Source organism: Antechinus flavipes, chromosome 2 (assembly GCF_016432865.1).
Source record: "Antechinus flavipes isolate AdamAnt ecotype Samford, QLD, Australia chromosome 2, AdamAnt_v2, whole genome shotgun sequence".
NCBI classification, from domain to species: domain Eukaryota; kingdom Metazoa; phylum Chordata; class Mammalia; order Dasyuromorphia; family Dasyuridae; genus Antechinus; species Antechinus flavipes.
In genome coordinates, this window is record NC_067399.1 from 581451918 (window position 1) to 581478935 (window position 27018).

The window sequence follows — 27018 nt, forward strand, 5'->3', positions numbered from 1 at the left end:
TGGTGTTTAAGCAGCCACTGAATCAGGGCAGATCTGGTCCCCAGGGTTTTTGCTTGTAGGACCCAGAGAATTTAATGGATAAAGGCTGCTAAATGAATTCTGGTGTTAGAATTCCCAGTGTTAATTCATAAAGGAATTTCCCTTGTTGGAATTGTTTTCTTCTGAAGATTTATATGAAATAACATTTGCCATATAACTTACAGGGGAGGGGAACAGGGTTGTGAAGAGATTAGAGAGAATGACTCACTCTTTTTGTTGTCTGAAAGACCCAAAAGTGACAGTTAACTTTAATTCACCCTTGACCTACTTAAGTCATTTAAAAAAGATTTCTAATAAGCACTACTATTTAAAAATAGACTAAAATAAATTTTTATTTAATTGTTACAATATGTTATCATTTACACAATTCACAAACTGTTTACAAAGCATTCTCCTTGACTTATCCAACCTTGTAACTGTTGCCATACAAACTTTCAAAATAAGTTTCAAAATCTGAACCACAAAATAATTTTTAACCTTTCAGGAAGCATTGTAATATATTAACTTGAGTAAACAGGCTTGTTATTTCAAACTATCTTTATTGGCAAAAGAATTGTTTAAATTTTAAATTTTAAGGCCTAACATGCAAGTGAATGAGCTCATAAACACTACATCCTTTAAACATGGTGAAGAAACAATGGGAAAACAAGTCTGACAAAATAAGGAAAGACTGAATTAACAAGTTATTTCCAGGATTCTAAGTCTACTTAAATAGTCCTGATCATACTTTCAGGAACATACTTTCAGGGCTAAGAGGTCTCTAAAAACATACAAACCACTCAAATACAACGCATGTTGCAAAATGAACTATTTTAAGAATAAAAACATCAAAGAGGCACCTCTTATAAGCTGTGCTAGGGAAGTCAAACTACACTAGAGGCACATTGTGCTGGACAAGACTGCCCTATGGGAAGACATTCTGCCTACATAGAAGGAACTGATTCACCACCTCCAGAGAAAACAAGAGCTCTTTAGTATTACTGCTGGTATAAAAATACATGCTCAAAAAATACTAGAAATCTGCAAATTGTAGCTTAATACTTTTGGTCTTCACAAAGATCAGAAAGTTTGTCCTGTGGTTTTAAAAATAAAGCCATGACTTTTATCTTTAGTTCAAAAGTATACATCACTTTTCCAAAAGGATGACTATCTATCAAATCCCATCCCTGACAGCTGAATCTCAATTGCCTACTGTAAAGAGATATGGCTCTAGAAGAGAACAGGAGCTGATTTGCTTCAGAGAAGAGCAAGCAAATCAAAGATAAAGTGTGAAATCATAAAGAATTTTAGAATTCAGTGTTTCTAAATGATTTCCTTTCCCTGAGGCTTGTACTACCTTTTAAACTGTCACTGGCCAAATAAAAGTATGTCATCATTTCTAGTTTTATACTTTTAAATGCTAAGGTTCTTACGGCTGAAAATGAAACATATTGCATAAAGTGGTGGTAACCAGACATACGATGACAGTCTTTGGTGAGATGAGGATGCTGCTTTTCTATAGCTCTGGAATATTCAAGTTATTGTCAGTGGAGAAACCACAAGGCCATAATGAAGTACAAGTAAACCATCCTGGAAAGGAAAAAGGCATGTTATAACAGACAATCCTCCAAAAAGAAATAAAATGAAGCATCCTTTTTATTCCAGTCAAAGACTAGGTATTTTTTCTCTCTAAAGGATCTAAATACTATAATGTTGCCTTGCTTTCTACATCAATTACTTTTTGTACAATTTGAACTTACCACTCTAAGCAGTGAAAAGTTAGATATTTTTAAAAGTAAAAACAAAATCTGAAATTTTTAATGGCATTTTCTGGTTTGTAAATCGCTTTATATCTATTATCTTACTTGGTCTTATCAGCACTGAGACAAATTATGATGCCCATTTTTATAGATGAAGGAAACAATGTTTGCAGACAAGTGGTATCAGAACCAGAATTCAAAAATGTCCTGAGTCTAAATCAAGTACTTATTCTGCCATTCTACAACATATTACAACCTTCTGCTTTCATCAACAGACACTATTGAAAATAATTTAACCTTTTCTTGATTTTGGCATTATGAACATAGGATCATGGATCTCTACTCCAATACCTTCCCCGATTTACAAATGAGGTAACAGAGACTAAAGCTTAAGTGCTTACATAAAGTTACTGTAAGACAGTGAGGCCTTTAGGATTTCCTAAAGTATACCAAGCTATTTGTTTTTTATATTAAATGGCTCCAGACTACTATAATTTGAATTCTTGTGTTTGTTCTTCTATAGTTTTTCTTTTTCTTCTCTGACAATTATCATTTGATTCCACCGAGGAATCAGGGAAGGGAAGCTTGATACAGAATATCTAGGTTAAGATTAATGGAAGTTGAAACAGAAGTGATTTTATCATCAGAATATTTTTTAGATTACTTGCCTGGTAAGAAACAGTTAGAAGGAGTTCAGAGGCATGACGCAGGAGAATTGGGTCCTCACATTTTTTAATCTGGACCTGTGATTTTATAGGTATAGGGAATTCCTGGTCAGGACTCATGTCCCAGTGGAGGTTAGCACCTATTCTGCAATTTACCGTATTAGAAGCAGTGAGAGGTACACTTCTTCAGGGTCACACAATCAATATGTGTCAGCCATGTGATCTGACAGCAAGAACAGCTCTCTACCACCAGTGCACACTCTCTAGTAGTGAAAGGGGGCTTTAACTTTCCATACCTGCAGATAAGCTGTTACTAACTTTTCTTGACTTGCCTGCTGATTTAAGGACAATTTCATTCTTTAAAGCATTCATTCATGCTTTAAAAGGCAGAGGTTAGTACCCTAACAAGAGGACACTCCCTGTTGTAGATCTTCTTATTGATAGGGAGGAACTCATTGCTGAAGAGAAATGGGAACTTTGAAAGAAAGTGGCCACTGCCTCCTGGAGTTAGTGAAAGAAAGAATAGGGAGCCAGGAATAGTTTGACATGCATTCTAGATCTTGGGAGAACATATTTCAAGTAGTTCTGAGAAAAGATAAATTGGAGCCCAGTGATGAACATTCTAGAAGTCAGCCTATTGAGTATGGAAAATTCTCAAGAATGACATTTTGAAGACACAAAGCAAAACATTCTGGTCAGGAGGAAAATCAGAGTTCTCTAGAGACTAATATGGCTGGGGAACCTCACCAACTAGTTTATGAAGATCTATACAAAAGATAAAAAGCAAGAGTATGTAACAGAATGAATGTTAAAAGCACAAAGTAGTCTTGTAAAATAGTGTCAGAATTGCTAACACCCAGGATGAATTAAGTCCAACAAAAAAAAAAGCTAAAAAGGGTAGGATTATGGTTATTTTTAGGAAAGAGAAAGCCCAAAGAAGAATAGGTCTATTGCTATGGCAGGGGGAATGAGGGTGGTAGGACAGAGATAATGATGAGACAGAGAAGGCAAGGCTGTTCAAGTGTTGCTTTGCTTCTGTTTTTTTCTGCCACAGAGAATGACTTTGGTACTTAAAATGATGAGGAAAAAAATGGCAAGTGGGGAAATAGTACATAAAAAACAGATAACCTTTAAGCATTTAAATCACTTGACTGAGATTTGTGACTATTCATATAGCATTTTACTCTTTGTGACCCTATTTGGCAAAGACCCTGGATGGGTTTGTCATTTCCTGCTCCAGCTTGTTTTACAGATGAAGAAACTGAGGCAAACAGGGTGAAGTGACTTGATCTGGGTCACACAACTAGTAAGTGTCTGAGGCCGGATTTGAACTCACAAAGATGAGTCTTCCTGACACTAGGCCCAGCATTCTATCCACTGCGCCACCTAGCTGCCCAGTTGGCATATGCTAAGTACCTTTTTTAAAAAAATGTATTTTAGGGCAGCTTGGCACAGTGGATAGAATGCGGGGCCTGGTGTCAGGAAGATATGAGTTCAGATCTGGTCTCAGACACTTAACACTGCCTAGCTGTGTGACCCTGGGCAAGTCACTTAACTCCAATTGCCTCAGCAAAAAAAAAAGTATTTTCACTCACTTAATTGGTTATACCAGACTAATTTTATTTTCTTTTTTGAAAGGGTTACAAAACTGATTAGGCAAAAAAAAGTGTCATAGATACAGTTATGATATTCCATAAATTTAGTTTATAAATTTTAGCAAAATATTTAATAAAGTGGAGACTAAATCAATGTCCTCCAAAAGGGGACATGTGTACCCCAGAAAATATGGTAAGGAAATATTAAAACTTCCATTTCTTTTTTTTAATCTAAAAGAATTAAGAAAATAAGCATTTTTAATGTTTAGATAATTGACTCTCACTATCCATATGCATAGGAATCAACCCTTACAGATTTATTCATTTTCAGTACAATGAAACACAATACAGTTGATGTGTACTCAGTTAAATGAGTTTGGTGGATATTATTTGGTTTTAACTAACTCACAAAATAATAAGTAGTCTAAAAAGAAGTGAACAAAGAAAATGCAGAATGAATATAAATACTAATGATATGAATACAAGGACACACACACATAAATGTCAAATAGCAAAAAAGAAAGTCTGATACTTCTCTAGCCTAAGCATTTTGTTAAGCTGCATTACTAAGTAAAAATTGATGATGTATTAAATAAGATTGGACAAGAAGTTGGTACAAAAGAATGAAATCATCAAGAATATCTGAAATAAAAGTTTAAATCTTCTATCACTCAGGACAGACCTTGTTCCAAGTGTATATTGTACTTTCATATATTAATCAATGCAAGATTAGCAAGATTAAAACTAAGCTTTCATTGTCAAAAAGATGCAACTTATAAAAACCATGATAAATGCTGAGAATACAAATATAAGGATAAGACAATCCTTACCTTCAAGCTTGTATTCTAACAAAGCTTATGTTCAATTGAACTCTAGTTAACCAATGGAGACCTAGTCTCCTCATAGTAGCTCCTTTCTAACTAGGACTAGATTCTAACAATCACAGATTTCAAGATCTCAAATGTAACTAAAATCTCTGCGTGTCCTGACCACCAGGACAGGGACACATCTGTGCTAGTAAACTTCATCCCACCTTCCTCCCCCATTCCAATCAACTAGTAGAATCCTTGCAAAGATCCATCATACATATGAGACCAGGAGACCAAGTCAGAGGCTTTTGCAATAATCCAGGCATGAAATGATGAAACTATGCATCAGAATAGTAGGAATGTCAGATGAGAAAAGGGGGAAGGGGTGTGGAAAACATATGAGAAAAGTATGAAGATAAAATTGACAAGATTTCCCAACAGACTGGATATAAGGGATGAGACAGTGAACAGTTGAGGATGACACTTTGACAGTAATAGGAAATTTAGAAATAAAGGGCTTGGTGGAGGCGTGAAGGGGACATATAGACAGAACAAAGAAAAAGTAGGTCACAAAAACCTAGAAAGAAATGGTTGCATTGTGAACTGGTCCAACCATTCTGGAAAGCAATTTGGAACTATGCCCAAAGGGCTATCAAACTGCCCATATTCTTGATCCAATAGTATTTCTACTGAGCCTGTGTCCCAAAGAGATTTTAAAAGAGGGAAAGGGTTCATATGTACAAAACTGTAGTAGTTCTTTCTGTGGTGGTAACAAATTCGAAATTAAGATGTCCATTAATTGGGGAATGGCCAAGTAAATTAAGGCATATGAATGTAATGAATTATTACTATTCTATAAGAAATCATGGAGGGGCAGCTAGGTGCCTCAGTGGATAGAGCAACAGCCCTGAGTCAGGAGGACCCGAGTTCAAATCTAGCCTCAGACACTTAACATTTCCTAGCTGTGTGACCCTGGGCAAGTCACTTAACCCCAATTTCCTCTGCATAAAAAAAAAAAAAAAAGAAAGAAAGAAAAGAAAAGAAAAGAAAAGAAAAGAAAAAAGAAATCATGGAAAGGTTGATTTAAAAAAGTTTGGAAAAACACATGATGTTGAGTGAAGTAAGCGAAATGAAAAGGACACTGTACACAGTAACAGCAAGAATATGTGATCACTATGACAGCCTTTGTTAACTTATCTTTGTACAAATTATTCTCCTCCCTCCCCATCCCCAACTGAACAAGAAACTCCTTGCAAACTGGGGCTACCTTGCTTTTGTCTTTGTATCTCCAAGGCCTGGTATATAGAAGATGCTTAAAGATATATTGAATAAATGGAATCATACCCTGGACACTGGTGTATGGCATAAATTTGGCCTAGTAATCAGCATGCTATTTCTGACTCAATTGTCAAATTGATTTTTAAAAAACACCAGGGGCTCTCTTTCACCTCAGGTTCATATGTAAAATTCCTGTTTGACATTCAAAACTCTTCATAACTTAACAAACTCCTTGGATGCCCATCAATTGGAGAATGGCTGGGTAAATTGTGATATATGAATGTTATGGAATATTATTGTTGTAAGGAATGACCAGCAGGATGATTTCAGAGAGGCCTAGAGAGATTTACATGAACTGATGCTAAGTGAAATAAGCAGAACCAGGAGATCATTATACATTTCAACAACAATATTATGAGGATCAATTCTGATGGAAGTGGCTCTCTTCAACAATGAGAAGATCCAAATCAGTTCCAGTTGATCAGTAATGAATAGAACCAGCTACACCCAGCAAAAGAACACTGGGAAATGAGTGTGGATCACAACATAGCACGTATACGCTTTCTGTTATTGTTTGCTTACATTTTTGTTTTTCTTCCCAGGTTATTTTTTACCTTCTTTCTAAATCCGATTTTTCTTGTGTAGCAAGACAACTGTACAAACATGTATACATATGTTGTATTTGACATATACTTTAACATATTAACATGTATGGGACTACCTGCCATCTAGGGGAGGGAGTGAAGGGAAAAACTGAAGTTTTTGCAAGGGTCAATGTTGAAAAATTACCCATGCATATGTTTTGTTAATAAAAAACTATAATTATATTTTATATGTAAATACCTCTATTTTTCTTCTCTTTACATTTTACTCATTACAGTTTCTTACTCCATTTTCAATGGCTATGCCCTGGAATTTTCTTCCTTATCTCTACCTTCTGGTGCTTGCTGTCTGTTGATTATCTTCAACTTATATGTAGATACATCTTGCCATTTTGTACTGTTTATATATACTTGCTTGCATATTGTGTCATCCCCACCCAAATCAGAATAATATAAGCATCTTGAGAGTAGGCACTGTTTTTGTCTTTTTGGTATCTGTCTTTTTTTGTCTATTTGGTAAATGCTTAATACAGTGCCTGACAAAGTAGATGCTTAATACGCTTGCTGTCTCTAGGAAGACATCATACATAGCTAGAAGTAGCTATGGAATATAGTCTGGAAATGGCCACAAAGTGACATAGAAGTCTGGCTCTGGGCAGGGTATGGTCAAATTTCACTTAGCAGAGCCAAGGAACCAGAGTTCAAATGGTTCTGATGGGATGAGGATAAGGATTGTTAAAGAGTAGAGGCTGCATGTTTCTGCTTATTGAAGTGAAGTGAGGTACCCTTCCTACTTTTTTTTTTAATGGTGCCAATTTTAAATTAAGATTCTTATTTCTAAATGGAATAATTACATTTCAACTTGTTTAAAATACTGATAAAAATCTAAATTTGCTTCTCTTCCCCCATACACATTCAGAATATACATCTCACATATGATTTCTAAATGGCTACTGTTCTTAGGCGGGCTACAAATTTGAGTCTTTCAACTTCTGAAAAACTGTGTATACTTCTTTTGATGGTGGATTCACAAGAGGTGCCTAAAGATGAGGCTGCTCCTGGAAATTCACGACTTACACTTCTTGTCATGCCTCTGCAATTTGATACAATTTAGTAATGACGAGGGGGTAGATCTTTTAATATTTCTGTAGGGGCTCAAATCTTTCCTTCTCCGAAGTTTTATTTCTTACTAAACCCAAATGACTGTTCCATTAGATTTGTTAATCACTTTCTCTGTCTTTTTCTCCTTCTAGCTAGCTCTCGGGTCTGTTTTGTTTCCACACCAGCTGCCTAGCTCTCTAAGGTTGGCCCAGTGATTGAGGAGTCCCTCATTATCACGTCAAGGGCCCACTGCTAACTCTTCATTTATAATTCATCTTCTGGACTGCTTCAAATCATATTGCCCCATCTTTCCCAGCCCCCCATTATGCTCAGTTGTTATTAGGCTCTAAGCTAGTTGAGAGCAGCGCTATCTTGCTTTCCTGTTTTTGTGTCCCTAACATTTAGCACTGTGTCTGCACATGGTAAGTGTTCTACCTATCTCTCTGTTACCAATGGGATACCAAATGAAAATTTTCATTCTCTAGTTATAGCCTTTGGGATGAAAGTATGAGATTCCTTAAGATTCTAGGAAGAGACTTTGTTTTTCATCTTCTCTTTATCAGCTTTTTGGACTATGGGCTTTTCTGAGGTGTTTTCCATCATTCTTTTTTGTCTTTTAGAATTCTTTTAATTTACATTGTTATAGTCCTTGTATATGATGCTCTCATAACTATCAATTCATATAAAAATTTCCCCATGTTTCTGTGAATTCCTCACATTTTTTTCTTACTACACAATAACAACCCATTACATTCACATATCAATTTGTTCAATCATTCTCCAACAAATGGACTGACTTATAATTCTTTGTTACCACAAAAAGCTCTATTAAAATTTTGGCATCTCAGCCTCTGATCTTCCTGGGACATATGCCCAGCAGTTAAAATGCTGAGCTTAAGGGTAAGAACACATTTCTTAATTAATGCTAAATTGTATTCCAAAACTCCAGGATCACTACATATCTCAAACAGTGTATTATTTTTATATATTTTTGAATTTCTGAATTATTGCCATTTTTTTCAATATGACAGGAAAGGCAAAATCTTAATAGTTGTTTTTATTTGCACCAATTTTCACGAAAGTAATTTTACTTTTAATTCAAAGACTATTTTCAATTTTCTGATTTTATGCTTTTTAAAAAAGTCCCTATAGGAGTTGGAAAAAAAATCCCCATGACAAAAATAACATTGTTCAAGAAAGTAAAGGGGGAAAAAAGAACTAGAACAACTTTAGCCTCTTAAATTAGAATTCAGTTATTATGTCATGTGAAGTTTTCCATGCGTAAGTATAGTATGCCCTGGGGAACATTAATCACCAATTAACTACACTAAACTTTAGTTAAGATTAAAAATCTTGTTTAAAACTTTCTCTTCAAGTCCATGAAACTTCAAAAACAAATGCTCAAGATTTTAAAAGGTGTGTGGTTTTTCCTTTATACAAAGAATAACTTGTAGTGCTGAAGGATTACTTCATTTGTTACAATAATCTCTATTACTCAATGTGCTATTCTAAGCTTTTGGAAGAAACTGTACTAATTTTTTTTTTTCTTTTGCAAGGCAATTAGAGTTAAATGACTCGTCCAGGATCACACAGCTAGTGTTAAGTGTCTGAGGATATATTTGAACTCAGGTCTTCCTGACTTCAGGGTCAGTGCTCTATCCACTGCACCATCTAGCTTTCCTGGAAAAAACTAAAGGAAAAAAATCCATACCTCAAACTCTAGACAGTAATATTATAGTTATTAAGGTTCAGTTGTAGGCTTTCTTAATAAGTCAACAGAAAAATCAAGTCAGTAAATGATCAACAAAAGCTGGCTAGCCTGTTTTTATCTTCTAACAATTATATAATCCATGGTATGAGGATCATTTTTGTACTACAATGCATTCTTTACACAGTGATTTTAGCTTTCTTGACTAGATAGTTCCATTTTCGATAACAAACTAAATGTATTCAATTGGCCATTTAAAGTCTATTTGTTAAAGAGTTTGCTGAAACTTCCTTATTGAAAGTCTGTTAATGTATCGCAGAATTTTTAAAAAGGATTTTTGTAAAAGCTTAGCAGAAAACAGAGCCCACAACTAAAGGTGCCTTGTCTTAACTCTTCATGAATCTCTTAGAGCAAGACCTTGATTTCCAAATGTTCTAAATGACGTATGCTGGTCACTTTAAATTCATTCACATTACCAGAAAAATATAATAGAAAAATTAAGTCAACTCCATTCTTTTTCCAATGAAGAGGAATTTAAAATGATGAGCTTATTAATATAAGATATGTTCAGAAGTTAAAAGTTTAATTTACTGTAGAATCTAGTGTAGGCTAAGGAATCTTGGCTGTGGAATGTTTATTAAAACTTTGTATCACATGGTCCTTAGTTTTCTTTTTATTTCAAATGTTGATGAAAGTATTTCCTTTAGTAGCATTTTCATAATATCTAAGACTTACCTGCATTGCTCCATCACCTATAGCACGGCGAATTTCCTTTAGTGTCTGATACTGTTCCAATAGGTGATCGCCACATATTATATCTACCTATGGACACAAATAAAAAACTATCAAAGTATTTTTTCTTGTTTTACATGTTATCTGAATTAATTAAGCCAAACAGTTCTGGATGAGCTTTATTTACTCTATTTTAGACATATTCCAGTAAACTCTTTTAAAGTGGGACAGCATACTGTTGTAGAAAGAGCATCTTCATTTAAAGATACAGACATAAGAATTAAAACACTGCCACCTGCTTAGTATGTGAACTTAGGTCAAAGTGAAGAAACTTGGATCCTATTCTTTATCTACTAGTACCCAGCTCTTAAGATGAACTGAATTGTTGTTAAATTATCTACAATAATAAAATATACAAAATCTCTGATTTAAAAACCGCTTCAATGATTAATAAAAACATTTTTCAAAAAACCCAGTTTTCATATACTACAAATAAAATCTGAAAAACTAAACAAAGGTAATGCATACAAAGCAACTATCCCAGAGAATATGGTACAGGACATCAATAAATTCATTCAGATTAATGAACAAAGTATAATTCTTTGTAGAATCAAGGAAGTGGAAGGATGCACTAATATACTTTATGCAATCTGTAACTGAATAAGAATCTTCTTTATAACATATCAAAAAGCCTTTGATTGAAGTCTGTTATAGGAGGAAATCTACTATACCTCCTAACATGGACAGCCCATTCGACTTTTGGAGAATTTTAATTGTTATGAGGGTTTTCTTTACATAAAACCTAAAGCTACTCTTCTGTAACTTTAATTGTTCTATGCCTAGTTCTGACTTCTGGTTCTGAGTAGAACAATTTCAATCTTTTGTCCACATGAAAACAGCTTTTGTTTATCTTATCTGACCCCTCTACCCTCCCCAAGTCTTTTCTTAAATATTTATACATTCCGAATTTAACAGCTAAGAGAATTTAACACTAAGAAGCCCTAAAGCTGGATACCATTCACCACCCTCAACTACCTTTCTCCTTTATTCTATTCTGTTACCTATGGCTTAAAAGGTAATTCATTACTTAACAGATCTAAACTCCTGGTTAACAACTCAGCCCTATTACCACATACCTGGGTATGAAGATCACAGGTTAGTAAGTATGTCACACTATTCACCACTTTGGTTAAATGAATGGCTTAAAGAAAGTCATAGTTGACAGACTTGAGAAATTGAAGACTATCACTGTCCCTAGTCACTCTCTAGTTTCCTCATCTGTAAAATGGGGATAATAATAGCATCTACCTCCCAAGATGGTTGTGAGGATCAAGTGAGATAATTATAAAAGTTAGCATAATGCTAACTTTTATATATACTAACTATAATACATAATAATGCTAACTATATATAAGTATGTATAACATACTAAGTGCTATATAATGTTAATTGTTATCATCATTATTATTATTCAAGTCTACTAAGGCTGATGAGCTAAATTTTTTCATCAGTTTGAACATAACTCAGTTATAGGCCTCATTTCAGATAAATATCCTAAAAAGATTGAATTCCTGAATCGCAAAGTTTATAAATTTAACTAGTTATTTTCTGTTTTGTACATATATTGCAGACTCCGAATAAAAACCACTTACAAAAGTGACCACAGACATAGTGTGTGAATACAGAAAGACCATATACTTAGCAAGGAAGTGACATGGGAAATTAAGTAGAAATGTTGAATGTTTTTCTAATTCAAAATAAAGGTGTCTTATAATGATATAACAACAAAGCAAATTTCTACAAAGCCAAGGGAAGTAAAAGCTTCTCTGAAAAATTTAAAACATCAAATATGTAAAATCATTAATATTTAAAACTAAATAGAATAATTAGTTTTCTGGTTAATATTCAATTAAGGAGAAAGTAATCTATAAATTAGAAAGAACCCTCAATTCCCAATACTCATCATATTACATCTATTTTGCTCTAACACAGGCCATGCCCTTTGATTTTTCCACTCAGGAGTGATAATTATGTAATTGCTTATATTTTCCTTTTCAAGGTTCCCATAAATAACTATTTATTATATATGGCACCAAATGTATTTTAACTAATTACAGAAAAGTAAATTTAAGTCTATTGGGTCTACAGGTTGATGAAAGGAATTCATTTATAATTTTCTGACACTATATGATAGCAGACTAGTCAGAATTAGTGCTGAAAATGGAAGCTGTATTTTGTTGATGGAAAAAAAAAAGTAATAGAAAGGCTGGTACATTCTAAAGAGTTATCACAATGTTTTATTGTTTTATAATAATTGATAGCAGCAAAGATCTTTTAAACCAGGAATTTGCAATTTTTTTTTATATTACAGAACCACAGGCTGACACAGAAAGAGCTTTGGTTTTTTCCTAAAAATATTTTAACTAAATCATCTTTGGAGATGATCTGGTCTGGGAGGAGGGGAGGAATTGGTTAATAGGTAAAAGTCTACCTATTTTTCTATAAATAGGGTTGAGATTAAAGTACCAAGGACTCTTGCTCCTTACATCCCCAGATTATTTTTGCTAAGATGAGCTAAGAAAGCAAGTATAGTGAGCAAAATGTAATTAAGATGGGAAGTCAACCTGCATATTTGCTTTGATCAATTAATGTCTATGTTGCTTCTTTTAACAAACACATATCCTTCCGGCTTAGATAAAAATAAATCTCACTAAATGAAATGTTAGGGAATTTCCCCCTTTTTTATAAAGGCTACTTGCTCAAATGTGAGCTATTTTTGCTATGCATGAAATAATTTACCAATTTTATCTTAACTACATAAGTACATTATACCTGACAAGCTGGATTGAGACCCATTTTTCTTCTGAGAAACTTTTCAACATGTCCGATAGTTGCTTCTCCTGAAACACGAACAAACTTCTTTTCCAGTGGCTGTAAGAAATTGAAATTATTTATAAACTAAACAAGTTGGATTACTTAATATATTTTAAACACCTTTCACAGTAAAGATTATTGCTTCATGCAACATCTTTATAACCAAGATGTGTAAACAAACCAAAACTTAAATAATGACCCTACTTAACAATATAGTCTTCATTCCAAATCTATAAAAAGTCACAATCTTTCTGTCAATAGGAAAGTATTTTTCATAATCAGTTCTCTAAAATCAAGAAATGTTTTACCAAAGAAAAAGTTAGTAATATGTCCTAGAATCAACCTACCTATATGACAAAAAAAGTTTTCCTAACTCCATATTTCTATATAGTATGTTGACATTTTCTAGGTTAAAAAAATGCTTTAGTATCTCATGAAATAGATCTTCAACACAGAAGGAATGTATTGTATCAATCTGCAAGATTAACAATTGAATTAACATAGTCAGCATTTGACAAGCAGTTTGTATGAGAAATAGAGGAACACCCTACTTGATCATTGTTCTGAAACAATAAATTATAATCTTTCAAAATAAATATTATCTTTTAGAGTACCAGCCCTCAAATCAGGAGGACTTAAGTTCAAATCTGGCTTCAGACACTTAATATTTCCTAGCTATGTGACCCTGGGAAAGTCACCTAACCCCAATTGCCTCAGCAACAAATAAATAAATAACTATATTGAATGATCACATCTTTTAAAACTGCTCTGCTCTCAAACCCGTCAGAAGTCCTTCTCTAATCAGTTTTCTGTTCGTCCTCTCTTACTGTCTCATGCCTACTGAAATTGCTTTTTAACTTTCATCTTGACCTCCAGGCCCTCACTCCCTGTTCTCTCATTTTAATCTTGACCATCTGATTAAGCTAGATCAGAGGTCCTCAAACTACAGCCCGCAGGCCAGATGCAGCAGCTGAGGACGTTTATCCCCCTCACCCAGGGCTATGAAGTTTCTTTATTTAAAGGCCTACAAAACAAAGTTTTTGTTTTTACTATAGTCCGGCCCTCCAACAGTCTGAGGGACAGTGAACTGGGCCCCTATTTAAAAAGTTTGAGGACTCCTGAGCTAGATCAACCAGGCAGCTCTCTATTTTTAAGCCTTTGTTCTCATGTTCATTCTCCACTAATCTTCATCTTTTGTTTTCTTCTACATGTGCTTTATCTTTTTCAATTCTGAAGATACTTAATGACTAATAGTCTGGATTTATCACAAATTATGTTTTCTAACTTCACTGATACATAGCAATTCTTATCTCCATAGCAATTTCTTTTCTTTTCTTCGTGTTTTCAATTCCATTTCTATCTCCCTCCATTAGAAGAGGGACTTGATTCCCACTTTATTAAGAAGATGGCTATGAACTTCCCCAATCCACATCTTAAAATTCCTGTATATTCACACAACCTTTGGGTAATCAGTCATTCAATAAACATTTATTAAGTGCTTACTTAATAAATAAATACAAATAAAATAAAAAAAACAAAAGGAGGATACATTCAAATTGGGGCATTACGTACACATATGCATATATGTATATACGTATATGTAAAAGAAGGAAGAAATAAAAAAATGAAATAAAAATTTTGGAGAAAACAATTGAAAGCAGAATAAATAACTTACAAGAGAAGATGCTAAACTCTACCCAAGTAATAAGCTACCGGATAGAAAAAAAATCAAATAAAGATAAATGATTCTATGAGATAACATAGAAATACAGAAAAAGAAAACAATGAAAAAATACATCTGATATTAAAAAGAAGATTTGTTAAACTACTCAATGAAAGATAAATTAAGAATTATCAAAAACATGATAAAAAAAAAGTTTAGACACTATTATTTCAGGAAATTATCAATGATAGCTGCCTGAATCAAGACAAAGGAACCTATTTTTAAAAAATTTCCAAAGGAAAAAAGCTGAACAGGAATTATGAAATGCAAACTTAAGAGCCCAGAGAAACCTAGAAAGATAACTATATCTGAGTGATTGGAATAAGCTGAATGATTATTCAGTGCTAACATTCTAATAGGGAAAGAACAAACAAATAAGTATTCCTTCATTAACTTAAAGTTTTCAAATGGGGTATTGAGGAAGCTAAATAAGAAAACAGGGGGCCAAGGTTGAAATGGTTCTGTTCTAACAGAAAAAAAGAACAGAGTTTAAATAGAAGATTAGAGATAGAAAAGGGAAGACAAGAGTGAAAAACTATTTCTCATAAATGAAATGTATAAGAAAAGTATTCAGTACAAAATGATCAACAGCGTCAAAGGATAGGACAATTCAAAGACAATGGAGACAAAGAAAAGATCATTAAATTTATTCATTGGAAGTCTTGCTAACTTTAAAGGGAGCAGTTTCAACAGAATAAGGTCAGAAAATAGGTTGAAGATAGTTGAGAGTGCAAGTGGATATACTGAATGTAGATGGCTTTTTCAAGAACGTGGCTAAGGGAAGAGAAGAAAATGAAAGACAATATTTAGTAGAGATAATAGGAACTGAAAAGATTTATCAAGGAAAAGAGATGTTAGTATGTTTTAAGCAGCAGAACAAGAGACAGAAGATTAAAGAGAGGCAATGATAATGAGGGCAGTCTGATGGAGGAGATGGGCTCAAGGGTGCAAAGAGGACCATTGGAGAAGAGGCTATCTATCCATCAGAGATTCAAGAGAAAAGGTCAGAGAAAGAGGAGGGCTTATAAAACGAAAAAGAAGGGGAAAAAAAGTTAACAAGTAACCTCAACTTATTTGTGCAATCTTAAGAACAGAATTTCAGTTGAGAGGATGGAAGAAGGGGACATTTTTGCAGGCTTGAAAAGAGAAGGTTTGGAACAACAACTTCTGGAGGAGGGGCAGATGGAGTAGAGAATTAATTAAGGAAAAGTAGAAGGAGTGCCTAATTGCACTGAGGCCCTAGTTGAAATCAGATAATATTAAGCTACAGTGGAATCAACTGCCATTTATGAGACTTCCTCTAGTCCTACTGAGCATCATGAGAATAGGAACAAAGGAGGCAGATGCAAAGAGTAATTCAGGATTGGTATAGACTTATCTCTAAGTCTATCTACAAGATTTAACTTCTTTTCCCAGGTTACTTATTAAAAACCCTTAAATAAATCCAATCCTAGCATAAATCCCTGGAACAGTCTATTAAATTATTTCACCCAAATAAACACTCTTTATTTATTCTTACTTTGCTTTGTTCTAAATTGGCTCTATGTTTTAAAACAATTCACCAATTCCACGGTGATTTTTAAAAATAGCTTTTAGAGTAAAAATTTATAAAAGGCTTTAAAAAAGAACCAGATTATACTTACTGATTCCTTTTTATTCATATGAACATTTACCTTCTTCAAGAGTTCTAACAGATTAGCAAAGCATTTACCTTTACATAAAGCATACTGCCTTTCTCTGAATGATTTACACTATAGCATCAAAGCAGAACACTGTGTACAGTGGAAATCTACATTTTGGAGATTTAAAAGGAAATCTGCCCCAAAGTGCATTCCAAAGGAGTTCATTCTTCCCTCTAAAAATCTAAAGAAATGACTAAAGCAACAAGTTAGAGCAGGTTAACTTGAGCCAAAAATGTTACATGCAAACACAATTTTAAGCCTTTATAAGGCCTAGTGCCAACTATGCAAAAAATGCTGAGACATTTTTTCAGTGTAGCTATGTTTAGTATTTGGTTTGAAATATTTTTAAATTGGTTAACCACTTGTTTTTCTTTACTCCATCTTGCCTTAAATAAACCTTTATTTGTTACCTCGTTCTTTTCTCAAAAAACATTTCTTGGGAGGCAAATGATGTCCTTCACATCATTTTTTTATTCATAAAACATTTTATGTAAATATCACTGTGAAAGATAATCTAAGTTTATAGGCTACACAGAACTCATTTAAAATAAAAAATATAACTAAGAATTTTTTTTTTACAAATACCTTAAAATGTCCTGTGCCTTCATTAGCACTGAAAAGAAATAAAAGCCAAATATCAATTTTTAGAAATGTTTTACTTCACCATATTAAAAACAAAGCAATAGAATATGAACATTTGAGAGAAAAATTTGTTTTTTTTTTTTTTTAAACAAAACACTGTTGAGCTACACTTTACATTTTAAAATAATCAAAGTTGATTGTCAACAATCTTGACCCACTTAAATTTCACTGATAAAGTTCTCCTGCTTGTTTTTTCTGCCATCTGGTGGTCTGATATCCAGTTTTACTCAGCAAATAACTGAATAGATTCATTTAAGTCTTATTATTCTTCTATAAAACAAGAAATTTCAGAATTAATTTAAGACATTCTTTTTAGTTCAACATTTTCCTGCTCATGTTTTTGGCTTTTCATAGTTTTTTTATTTTTTCTATGTCAATACTAATGAAACAAGATTTCAAAGGATTTTGTGGGCTGGCTCATATATAGTAGCTGTTTTGGATGATTTCTGTTCAATAATTTGCCATCACTTCAAAGCTCACACAGCACTTTGTATCTCCCATGAATTTGAATTTCATTTTATATGATTAATGTTCTTGTACCATCTTATATAAACTGTATTTTTCTCAATTGCCTAGATATAATACTCTCAGAAGGCACTTACTATTTAAAAATATCTATATGACTCTGTAGAATTACAGAATTGCAGAGATGAAAGATTAAAGATTATCTAGACTGATTTCATTTAAAGAACAGGGAGGTAAAATAATTTGTCCAAAGTCTCACAGTTAATATTGGCTGAGCAAGAACTAGAATTCAAGTCTGTTGAGTCCAGTCCCAAGTACTAGATTAGAACTGCACACTCAACTGTACCAAATTTTTCACTGAGAAAGGGAGAGAAACATATAGCTCATAAAAAATATCAGTATCAGAAAAAAATTTGGCGTTCATTTAGTCTAACATTCTATACACAAAATGAATCCCATCAGCAACATTCTTGCTTGACTACTTCCAGTGATGGGAAGATTATTGGCTCACAAAGCAGTCTTCAATTTCAAGATAATTCTATCTGTTGGAAAATTCTCTATTTTCAGCTGAAATCTCTCTTTGTAACTTATACTCCAATGATTCTAGTTCTTGCTACTAGAATTACTCAGAAAAAAATAATCTAATCCTTCTTTTTTACATGATAGCTCTTCAAATTATATCCCCCTTTATCTTCTTTTCCAGACTAAAAATCCCTAATCCCTTTTATATTCTTTGCGACATACTTCCCAGACTTCTTCCTGGTTATTGTTCTCTGGACATACTCTGGCTTGTCAATGTTTCAAATAAAATGTGGTAGATAGAACTGAACACAGTATCAGTATCCAGAGGTGAAGAGAACGAGAAGATTATAACAATTCCTTTGTCCTATGCATTAGATTTCTATCGATGTCAACTGATAAGCTCTATCTTGTAGAGTTTATATTTTCATTTCATATCTCATACAGGTCCTTTCTAAGCATCATTTATGCATTTGTGCATTATTTTATATATTCTGAGTACCCCCATTTGGACTATGGAGGTCTGATAAGTACACAACAGCACTGTCACATTTCTCGCATTGAATATTATTTTCCTATTAATGCAGTTTATAATTTCCCATGAGTTTATGATGACTACATCATGTTATTAGTATATGATGAACCTTGCATTATAAATGCTGTGCATTTTTAAAAATTTAGTGACATTTTCACATTGCTAATTACAGTTTGAACATTTTGAGAACTTTTCTTAAGAATAACTTTGTTGTTTTATTATTTAAGGACATATAATTTTGGAAACGGAAAATATTAAGGGACAGCAACAGTCAAAACATAAACCAAATAACTGGCTTTTCCAAGTAACAATGTTCTTTTTATATACACACAAACCAAAGTTCAAGGAGTTCAAGGAGTATCAATGACTTAACCCCAAATGAAGTTCTATTATAAAGCATGAGTTAATTATGAAGAACATTTTAATAAGATACTATAGAAGCAGCATGTAGCAGCCCATGTAATAAAAGTGCAATTTGGCATTACTGTCCAAAGGCAACAGCTTACCTAATTGGACTTCTGCACTGCTTTAAAATCATGGAGGGCTGCCAGTTGGTCTGGACTTAGTGCATCAACTGCATACAGCTTAGTCTATGACATGTAAAACTGTCCCCTCTCTATTGGTAAAATTACACTTCTCAAAATGTAAACTACAGAATATTGATGATATCCTTTGCTTCAACTTAGGAATGACTGATTTTTTCCAACTCTTAAAAGAAAATAAAATTTCATTTCATCATCCTTAAACATTTATTGAACACTTCCTATATTATATACAAGTCTAAGCTCAAGCTGCTTACTTGATTAGTTGAAGAGATGGGAACACAAAGTTAAGTTATTCAGTGTTGTTATTCATCTAAGTGTTAAATGAATAATCTAGGCAAAAGATGGTACAGGAGTTCATAGGACAAAATGGTCAGTACAGGTTGATTTGTCAGTACAAATTTCCCCAGAAAAGTATTTTGACTTCTTTTGCCAAATCTATAAATATAAAATATAAAATAAAAATGTTTTTAAAAATCTGTTTTTGAGAAATGATAATTTTAGACACACATTCAATTACACACTGTTTAACAAAGTAGTAGCATATTAAATGTCACATGGTAGAGAGCACATATGGAATCTTTCTTTTAACTTAAAGAATGGTTATCAAGAAAATTTATTTTTAACCTACGATTTAGTAAAGTCTTCAGTTTACTATAATAATACAAAGCCTTTTTTATAAGGTAAAATCTTATGTAAGTCCTGAGGTACTTACCCAATGAACTCCAGTAATAAAGACATATCAAGTTCTGGTGGAATACGAAACACTGACCCCAGAACTTTCCTAGGTCTTCCCCTGCTCACAGGGACTGGTTGAGGGACAGCTATTTGAGGACAAAATCAAAAGCACTATGTAAAAATAAAATGCCACATATTTTATATATTTGACTACATAAATGTCAGTCCTGGGGGAACAATTATAAAACTCTCAATTAAACCTGACTATTTCCACTAATATTGGGAATCAGTACAACTTCATGAATTCTGTAAATAGTCTACCCATCACTTAAGGAGAATAGGTCAGAAAACAATGAAAAAGAAGTACGTTATTAGTTACTTTAGAAACCTTAATTAAGACTATTTAAGTTGGAATTAAAAACATGATCCAAACCCTCATTTCCAAAATAGAATCCTAAAATTAGAAAAATTTATAATTTAAAAAATCTAAAGGTACACTAAAATATATTGTATAACCTTACCAGGTTTTGGTACTTCTAGACCTCTTTCTTTGTAAAAATCATGCATTTGTTTTTTCTCTCCTGTAAAATGAAAGATAGGCTAAATTATATTTAAAGTACAGCTGGTAGAGTGAATAGTGATCCTGAGATTCAGAACTTTGTAATAATTTAAAAAAAAAACAACTTACTTTCTTCTAGATTGATCACTAATTTGTATACTATGTCTTGTAATTGTCGATCCAACCTAATAAAAGGAAAGGATGAAGGGTAGTTGAGAGTTCAGAAGAATGCATTTCAGTACAGCATATATTATGTTCTGGATAATCAACTTTGTTTCTTTTTTAAAATGAGCTATTATTCTTTCTGTTGCGAGTTTATTTTAAGGTTGACCTCAGAGCTCTCAAGAAGAGAGTATTACCTGTATTACATAATTCCCTGTGCAATTACATTCCACCTTGAATTCATGAGTTGTTCTGTATGGGGTAGATTTGCTTCTCTATTCAGAAGGTAATAAACTTTAGAGAAAAGCATTTTATACTGTATTGTACTTTCCACAAGACCTAATATATAGCGTACACAGAAAAAAAACAAAAAATCCAAACAATAAGAATGGTCTACTTCTGGAAAGAAACTCTAATATATTTAACTTTTATTATATAGCTCAAAGAAAGGAAAAAACAACTGATAAAACAGTACCAATTGACAAGAAAAATGAAAACTTTAGGAACACCACAAAACTGATATTAATTAATAATTAAAACAGCAAAGGTTTCTTGATAAAGAAGGAATCGGTCATATCCTATCAAACTAGGAAAGCTTACTCTGTGCCCAGTAGAATATTAGAACATACTCTAAACTTCTCTCCAAGGGACTTAAAACCTAGGGAGACACAAAATGCACAATTGAAAGAAGTAACAATACTAAAATAGTTTAGATTAATGGGATCCTAAAACTGTGTGGTTTTGATCAGAAAAGGTACTAAAGGGTAGGAAAAAGTGTAGCTGGATATAGGTGATAAGGCAACATAGTGTTAATATAAAGAAGAATGGATTTGGAATCAGAAGACCTGAATTCAAATTCTACCTATTCTAGTTGAGGACCATAACCAAGCTACTTCTACAAGGCTCAGTTTTTTCATCTGTAAAATAGGGTAGAATAATATTGGTGGTACCTATCTCATCAGGTCATTTGTAAGACTCAAAAGAGGGGGTATACGTAAAGAACTTTACATATAAGTATTGTATTGTCAGTTACAATTAGGTGGGCAAAGCTTCATGAAAAAAGTATGTCAGTGAGGGTTCTCTGATTTGATAGTTAGTTGTACAGGTTAGCATAAGGAAAAGCATAGAAGTGGGGGAAAGCATGATAGGCATACAATAGCATCTCTAGTCTTTTAATATTTATTAGAATCTTCAGCCCCAGGGCAGCTAGGTGGCACAGTGGGTAGAGCACCAGCCCTGGAGTCAGGAGGACTTGAGTTCAAATCTGATCACAGACACTTTACACTTCCTAGCTATGTGACCCTGGGTAAGTCACTTAACTCCAACTGCCTCAGCCCCCCCAGAAAATCTCCAGCCTTAATTGTTCTCTTTTCAAAGGTCTTAAAAAAATTTGGGGGCATTTTGTTTCTTTTTCACGTGAATACAAAGCACAAATTTACATATTAAGAGTCTTCATTAAAGTTCTCTTTTGATGTTTCATCATGGCAAGAAAATTTTCCTGAGTTTTTGAATGTCAAGAACAGAAGAATGTTTCTAGCAGATCTTACTAATCTGAAAAGGCCAAGGACCAGTCTGGCTCTGATCAGTGGCTCATCACCAGAGAGCTGACCACAAACTGCTTTCTTGTTCATGGCACTTCATGAAATCACCTACTGCATCTTGACCAGGCCCCTTATTATCTCTTGCCCACACCACTGAAATGTCTTGCTAAATGATGTACCTGCCTCCAGCTAAGCCCTCCACAGAGTGGCCAAATTGATATTCCTAAAGCCTAGGTCTAATCATATCACTCTTCTGAGGACCCCCTACTACCTATAAACTCTGGTTTGGTACCCAAACTCTCTAGGCTGATCACACATTACTCCCTCCCTTTCCCAGTCAAACTAGACTTGCTGTTCCCCACATACAACATCCCTTCTCCTATCTTTGTAACAGCCTTTACTCCATGCCTGGAATGTTCTCCTCTCCCCATCTTTACCTCTTGAAATCCCTGGCTCCCTTTGAGGCTCAGCTCAGGAACTTCATCAAATTCATCAAGAGGCTTTTTCTGATGTTTGTTGCAAATCAGATTAATTTTATATAGCTTACATTTAATATATATATACATATACACAGATAAATAGATATGAACATTTGTTACTCTTTAGTAAAATAAAAGTTTCTCAAAGGCAAGGAATAGTCTTACTTTTACATTTCTAATCCTAGCACTCGAGACATGTAAGTATTTAACCGATACTTTTGAGACTAAGGTATAGAATGTATATAATCTGTATTGGTTAACATTAGAAGCAGTACCCTTATGGATAAAGCCATAAATCATCAAATAGAAACTAGAGGGTGATCATCTTTCATTTTTGTTAGTAGTTAAGATTATTCATTTCTTTTATCTTTCCTATGAATATTTTGAAAGGCTGTGTTGGTGTAGGGCAGTGTTACAAACTCAGGTAGAAAAGGGGGGGAGCACTAAATATACATAAGGATCTTGGCAGAACACCTATTGATTTAGAAAAACATATAATATTATCTATGTTCTATTTATTTTATTAACTATTTCCCAATTAATCTGGTTCAGGCTGCTCAGCCCTGTCTTTGATTCCTCCAGTATAAGGAGAAGAAAGCCATAGTTGAGATCAGGAAGAACTGGGTGGAAGTCTAGCATCTGACACACAAGCTTTGTGCTTATGACCAGGTTCCTTAACATCTCAGTACCCAGACAATGCCTGAGGACTGTGAACTACAGATGAATCGCTCAGTTTGTAGATAGGAACAACAAAAACAAAAAGATTAAAATGAATATTCTGATATTTACATTTGAATGTTTCTACATTTAAAAACTGATTCTCACTCACAGTGATTTTTGTTTTGAAGTTCCTGAAATAACTATTTAAAAATAAAAGAAGCCCACAAATTGGAAACACCTTTAGTCCAGCTTCTTCATATAGTATAAGACAAAGTCAGGATTCAAATCAGATTTTCTAATGACAAATCCCACACTCTCACCTTTCTTATTCTTTTCAGCCTCACCCAAATGCTATCATTCTTTCATACTCAGCATCATAAATTTACTTCTCTTCTTGTGCAGCAGCTTGACCCCTTTTTCTATCAAAAGCTTCTTTTGAGTAACCATACTCTTTCACTGTCATATTTTGTTGACAAGTTCTATTGTCATTAAGTGCTGGTGATGCTTATGATATGGTTTTTATCCTATTTAAAATTTTAAGTTTACTTTGTTACTTTACACTATTCTCGGGCATTTACACATCAAGGCCATAAAAGACATGAAACTTGTAACTTTCTTTTGTTTTTGTTTTTGTTTTTCATTCTGAATACCTTAGAGCTTCTTCACTATTGTTATTGTCTTCTCTGTCAAGCCTGCTGTCCTCCAGAGAATCCCAGAATAGGATACTGATACTGTACTCAGAAGGTCCAGGTAATACATATGTAATATTTTAAATATACAGAAAAGTACAATATTTCATTGGCCTCAGACATTACTAATTTTATAAGATCATTCAAATAAACTTTTAATTACAATTGGATATTTACTTATATGGATTGCTGGCCACACCAACTACAATGAGATATTCTTACCTGATGTTATAAAGAGGTTGTGTCTGATGGACTACTATGTTGCATTTTGGACATCTGTTGCTATAGTAAAAATGTCTTACGATGCAGCTTTTACAAACTGTTGAAAGGGCAAAATTTTAAAATTAAGATGCTTCCATAAATCTAAATTTGAAAATACATACAAAATCACAATATATATACACATATATGCTTACATGTGTGAAGACATTCTGTAATGGTTGTAGCATCTATTAAGTATCCTTTGCAGATTGAACACAAGATGTAGGGGGTCAACTCAGAGAGACTAATCATACGCTGTAAAAATAATGGAAATAGTTTTTAAAACATATCAAACAACCCTTCCTTCACATATAACATGAAAAGTTAGAGTAGATAATCAATCCACATGTATCTCTTTGCCAGGCTTAGTTCTAAGTATTGGTGAAATAAAGAACAAGAAACAGACTGTGTACTCAAAGAAGCTTATGCTTAAAAGACAACTTGTACACATGTAAATAGCTGCAAAAAAAAATACACTAGGTAAGGAGGAGAGAGATAGTAGTAGCCACTGAAGCAAATAACAGTTGAGCTGAATATTCAAGGAAGTTAATGAAGCAGGGATGACAAAAGAGTTCATAATAGACATAGGGAACAACAAGTTTATGCAAAAGAACAGAAGAGAGGAAAAGAACAGAAGAATTGCCTTTTCCATTTGATTATAAGCTCCTCAAGGACAAGTACAGTCTTTTGCCTCTCTTTGGATCTCCCATTCTTAGCATGAAGCCAAGCTTATAGTGGTTGCTTAATAAATGTTTATGGAACTGAACTGAATGTGAGAAAAAACAAAATAGTCACTTTTGCTAGGACAACAAATGCAAGAAAAGTAATGTGGAAAAAACTATAGTAAGAGAGTTTGGAGCTAGGGTGGGCAAGGTTTTAAATATCAAGCAGAATATACCTTACAATTCTAAATTTGTGATTGTATGAATGAATACAGGTGCTAGTAGTCAATTATATAATACATATATTTCAGATTATATTTTCTGCCCAGCATTCTGTATGTGATATATCAAACTTACTCAGGTACCCATTCTTTCCAGGAGAAAGGAACAAGCATTAATTAAGCACCGATTATGTACCAGTTACTGTGATAAGGCCTTTACAAAGATAACTAGTCTTTTTCTCAATAGTTTAATAAATTTATTTCAGCCTCCCTTCCCCAATCCCTTCCCCAAACCATGAAGAATTTATTATTACCCTTGTTTGAAAGGTGAGAAGATAGTGGGCAAAAAAGTAAGAGACAGAGGCAGCTAGGTAGCCCAGTGGATAGAACACCAGCTCTGAATGACTTCAAACTCTAGTTCAGATCCTTAACACTTACTAGTCGAATGACCCTGAGCACTTAATTCTCTCAACAAAAAGAAAGAAAGAAAGAAAGAAAAAACTTAAGAGCTCCTTCAGGATCACAAAGGAAGTCCACAGAAAGACCCGACTGTAATTCCAAGGCTTCCATTCACACAGAAAAATGTCAATTACAGAATGCAGGAGAAAATCACTAGGCACTGGCGCCTGGAAGTTCCCAGATCAGAGGTGGGGCTGTACTGCTAATAAACTGGTGACTCTGGGTTGATCTGCCTTTACTAGTCACTTCCCAGAGAGCTCTCGGACGATTAAATCCCAGCTCAGGGGATCAAGAGGAGAAAGGAAAAGGATCGAGGACCCCTCCCCTCCCACTACAGTTTTTTTCGACTACAGGAGCGAGAGCATTCCAGGCATGGGAAAAGCGAAGATGGTGTGCAGCCCCTCCCCAGCTCCCCGGGAGTGCGGGTGGTAGAATCCTGTTTGGGGAAGCCTGCTTTCAGACTCCGCCTCCTCCTCCCCTTCTCCCCCACCCCCACCTCCAGGGTAACCAGGGCCGAGGGATGCTCGTTACCTCCTCCTCGTCCTCCGAGTCTAGCCGGTTGCCATCCAGCCCCAGCGGGAAGCGACTCCCTTCTTCCTCCTCGTCCTCGTCCTCGTCTTCCTCCAGCTCCTCATCCTCCTCTTCTTCTTCGTCGACGTAGTTCCCGCTCGAGCCGTCTAGGCTGCGCTCGGGCTCCAGCTCCGGGGGCCGGGAGCCCGAGCAGCCCGGGGTGCCCACCTCGGCCAGCGGGGGCAGAGGCGGCGGGCCCTCCTCCAGAACCGGCGGCGAAGGAGGAGGGTGGCGGGACCGCAGTGGGGTCGCGGCGGACCCGGACTCCCGCGCGCCGTAGACAAGAGAGGTCCCCTCCATGCTCGTGAATAAGCTGAAGAGAGAAGCGAGCGCGCGAGCTCGAAGGACCGGCCGATTGGGATGCTGCGCAAGCGCAGAGCGACCTGGACGAGAACTGCCGGGAAATGTAGTCTGTCTCCTCCCCACCTCCGCCTATTCAGGACAAGGGCGGGCTGATGGAGAGCAGGTGAAGAGGGCGGGACTCATGACGCACCTCCTTAAAGAAACCTCGCCAAAATTTGAAAAAAGCTAATAGAAAGAACTCTGGGTTCTTCTAAAAGTCCTGGAACCTTAGTCCATGGCATAAAAATGAGAGTTCCAGAAGGGGTGGGACTGTTTTTTGCCTCAATAAGTGCTTAATAAATACTTTATTCTCTAATTCACTTTATTACCCAGTAAACCGAGTTAAGTGCATTTTCAGTTTCTCTTTTTAAAAAATATATTTTATTTCCCAGTTACTTATAAAACATTTTAACATTCATTTTTTTAAGTTTTTAGTTCCAAATTCCCACCTCTATTCTGCTTACTCCCCAACCCCCATCCTTGAA

At 34.6% G+C, this 27018-nt stretch overlaps 1 protein-coding gene across 1 annotated transcript; it reads right to left on the reverse strand.

Moving 5' to 3' along the window:
• Positions 1-345: 345 nt before the first annotated feature.
• Positions 346-26499, reverse strand: PCGF6 (polycomb group ring finger 6). The gene is made up of 10 exons (XM_051981336.1): positions 26153-26499; positions 24435-24534; positions 24241-24337; positions 20617-20672; positions 20450-20509; positions 19966-20074; positions 17133-17160; positions 13101-13199; positions 10272-10358; positions 346-1608 (listed from the first exon to the last, which is right to left on the reverse strand). Exons 1-10 carry the CDS (start codon positions 26489-26491, stop codon positions 1552-1554), a joined length of 1032 nt encoding a protein of 343 aa, XP_051837296.1. The 5' UTR covers positions 26492-26499; the 3' UTR covers positions 346-1551.
• Between the last annotated feature and the right edge of the window lie 519 nt (positions 26500-27018).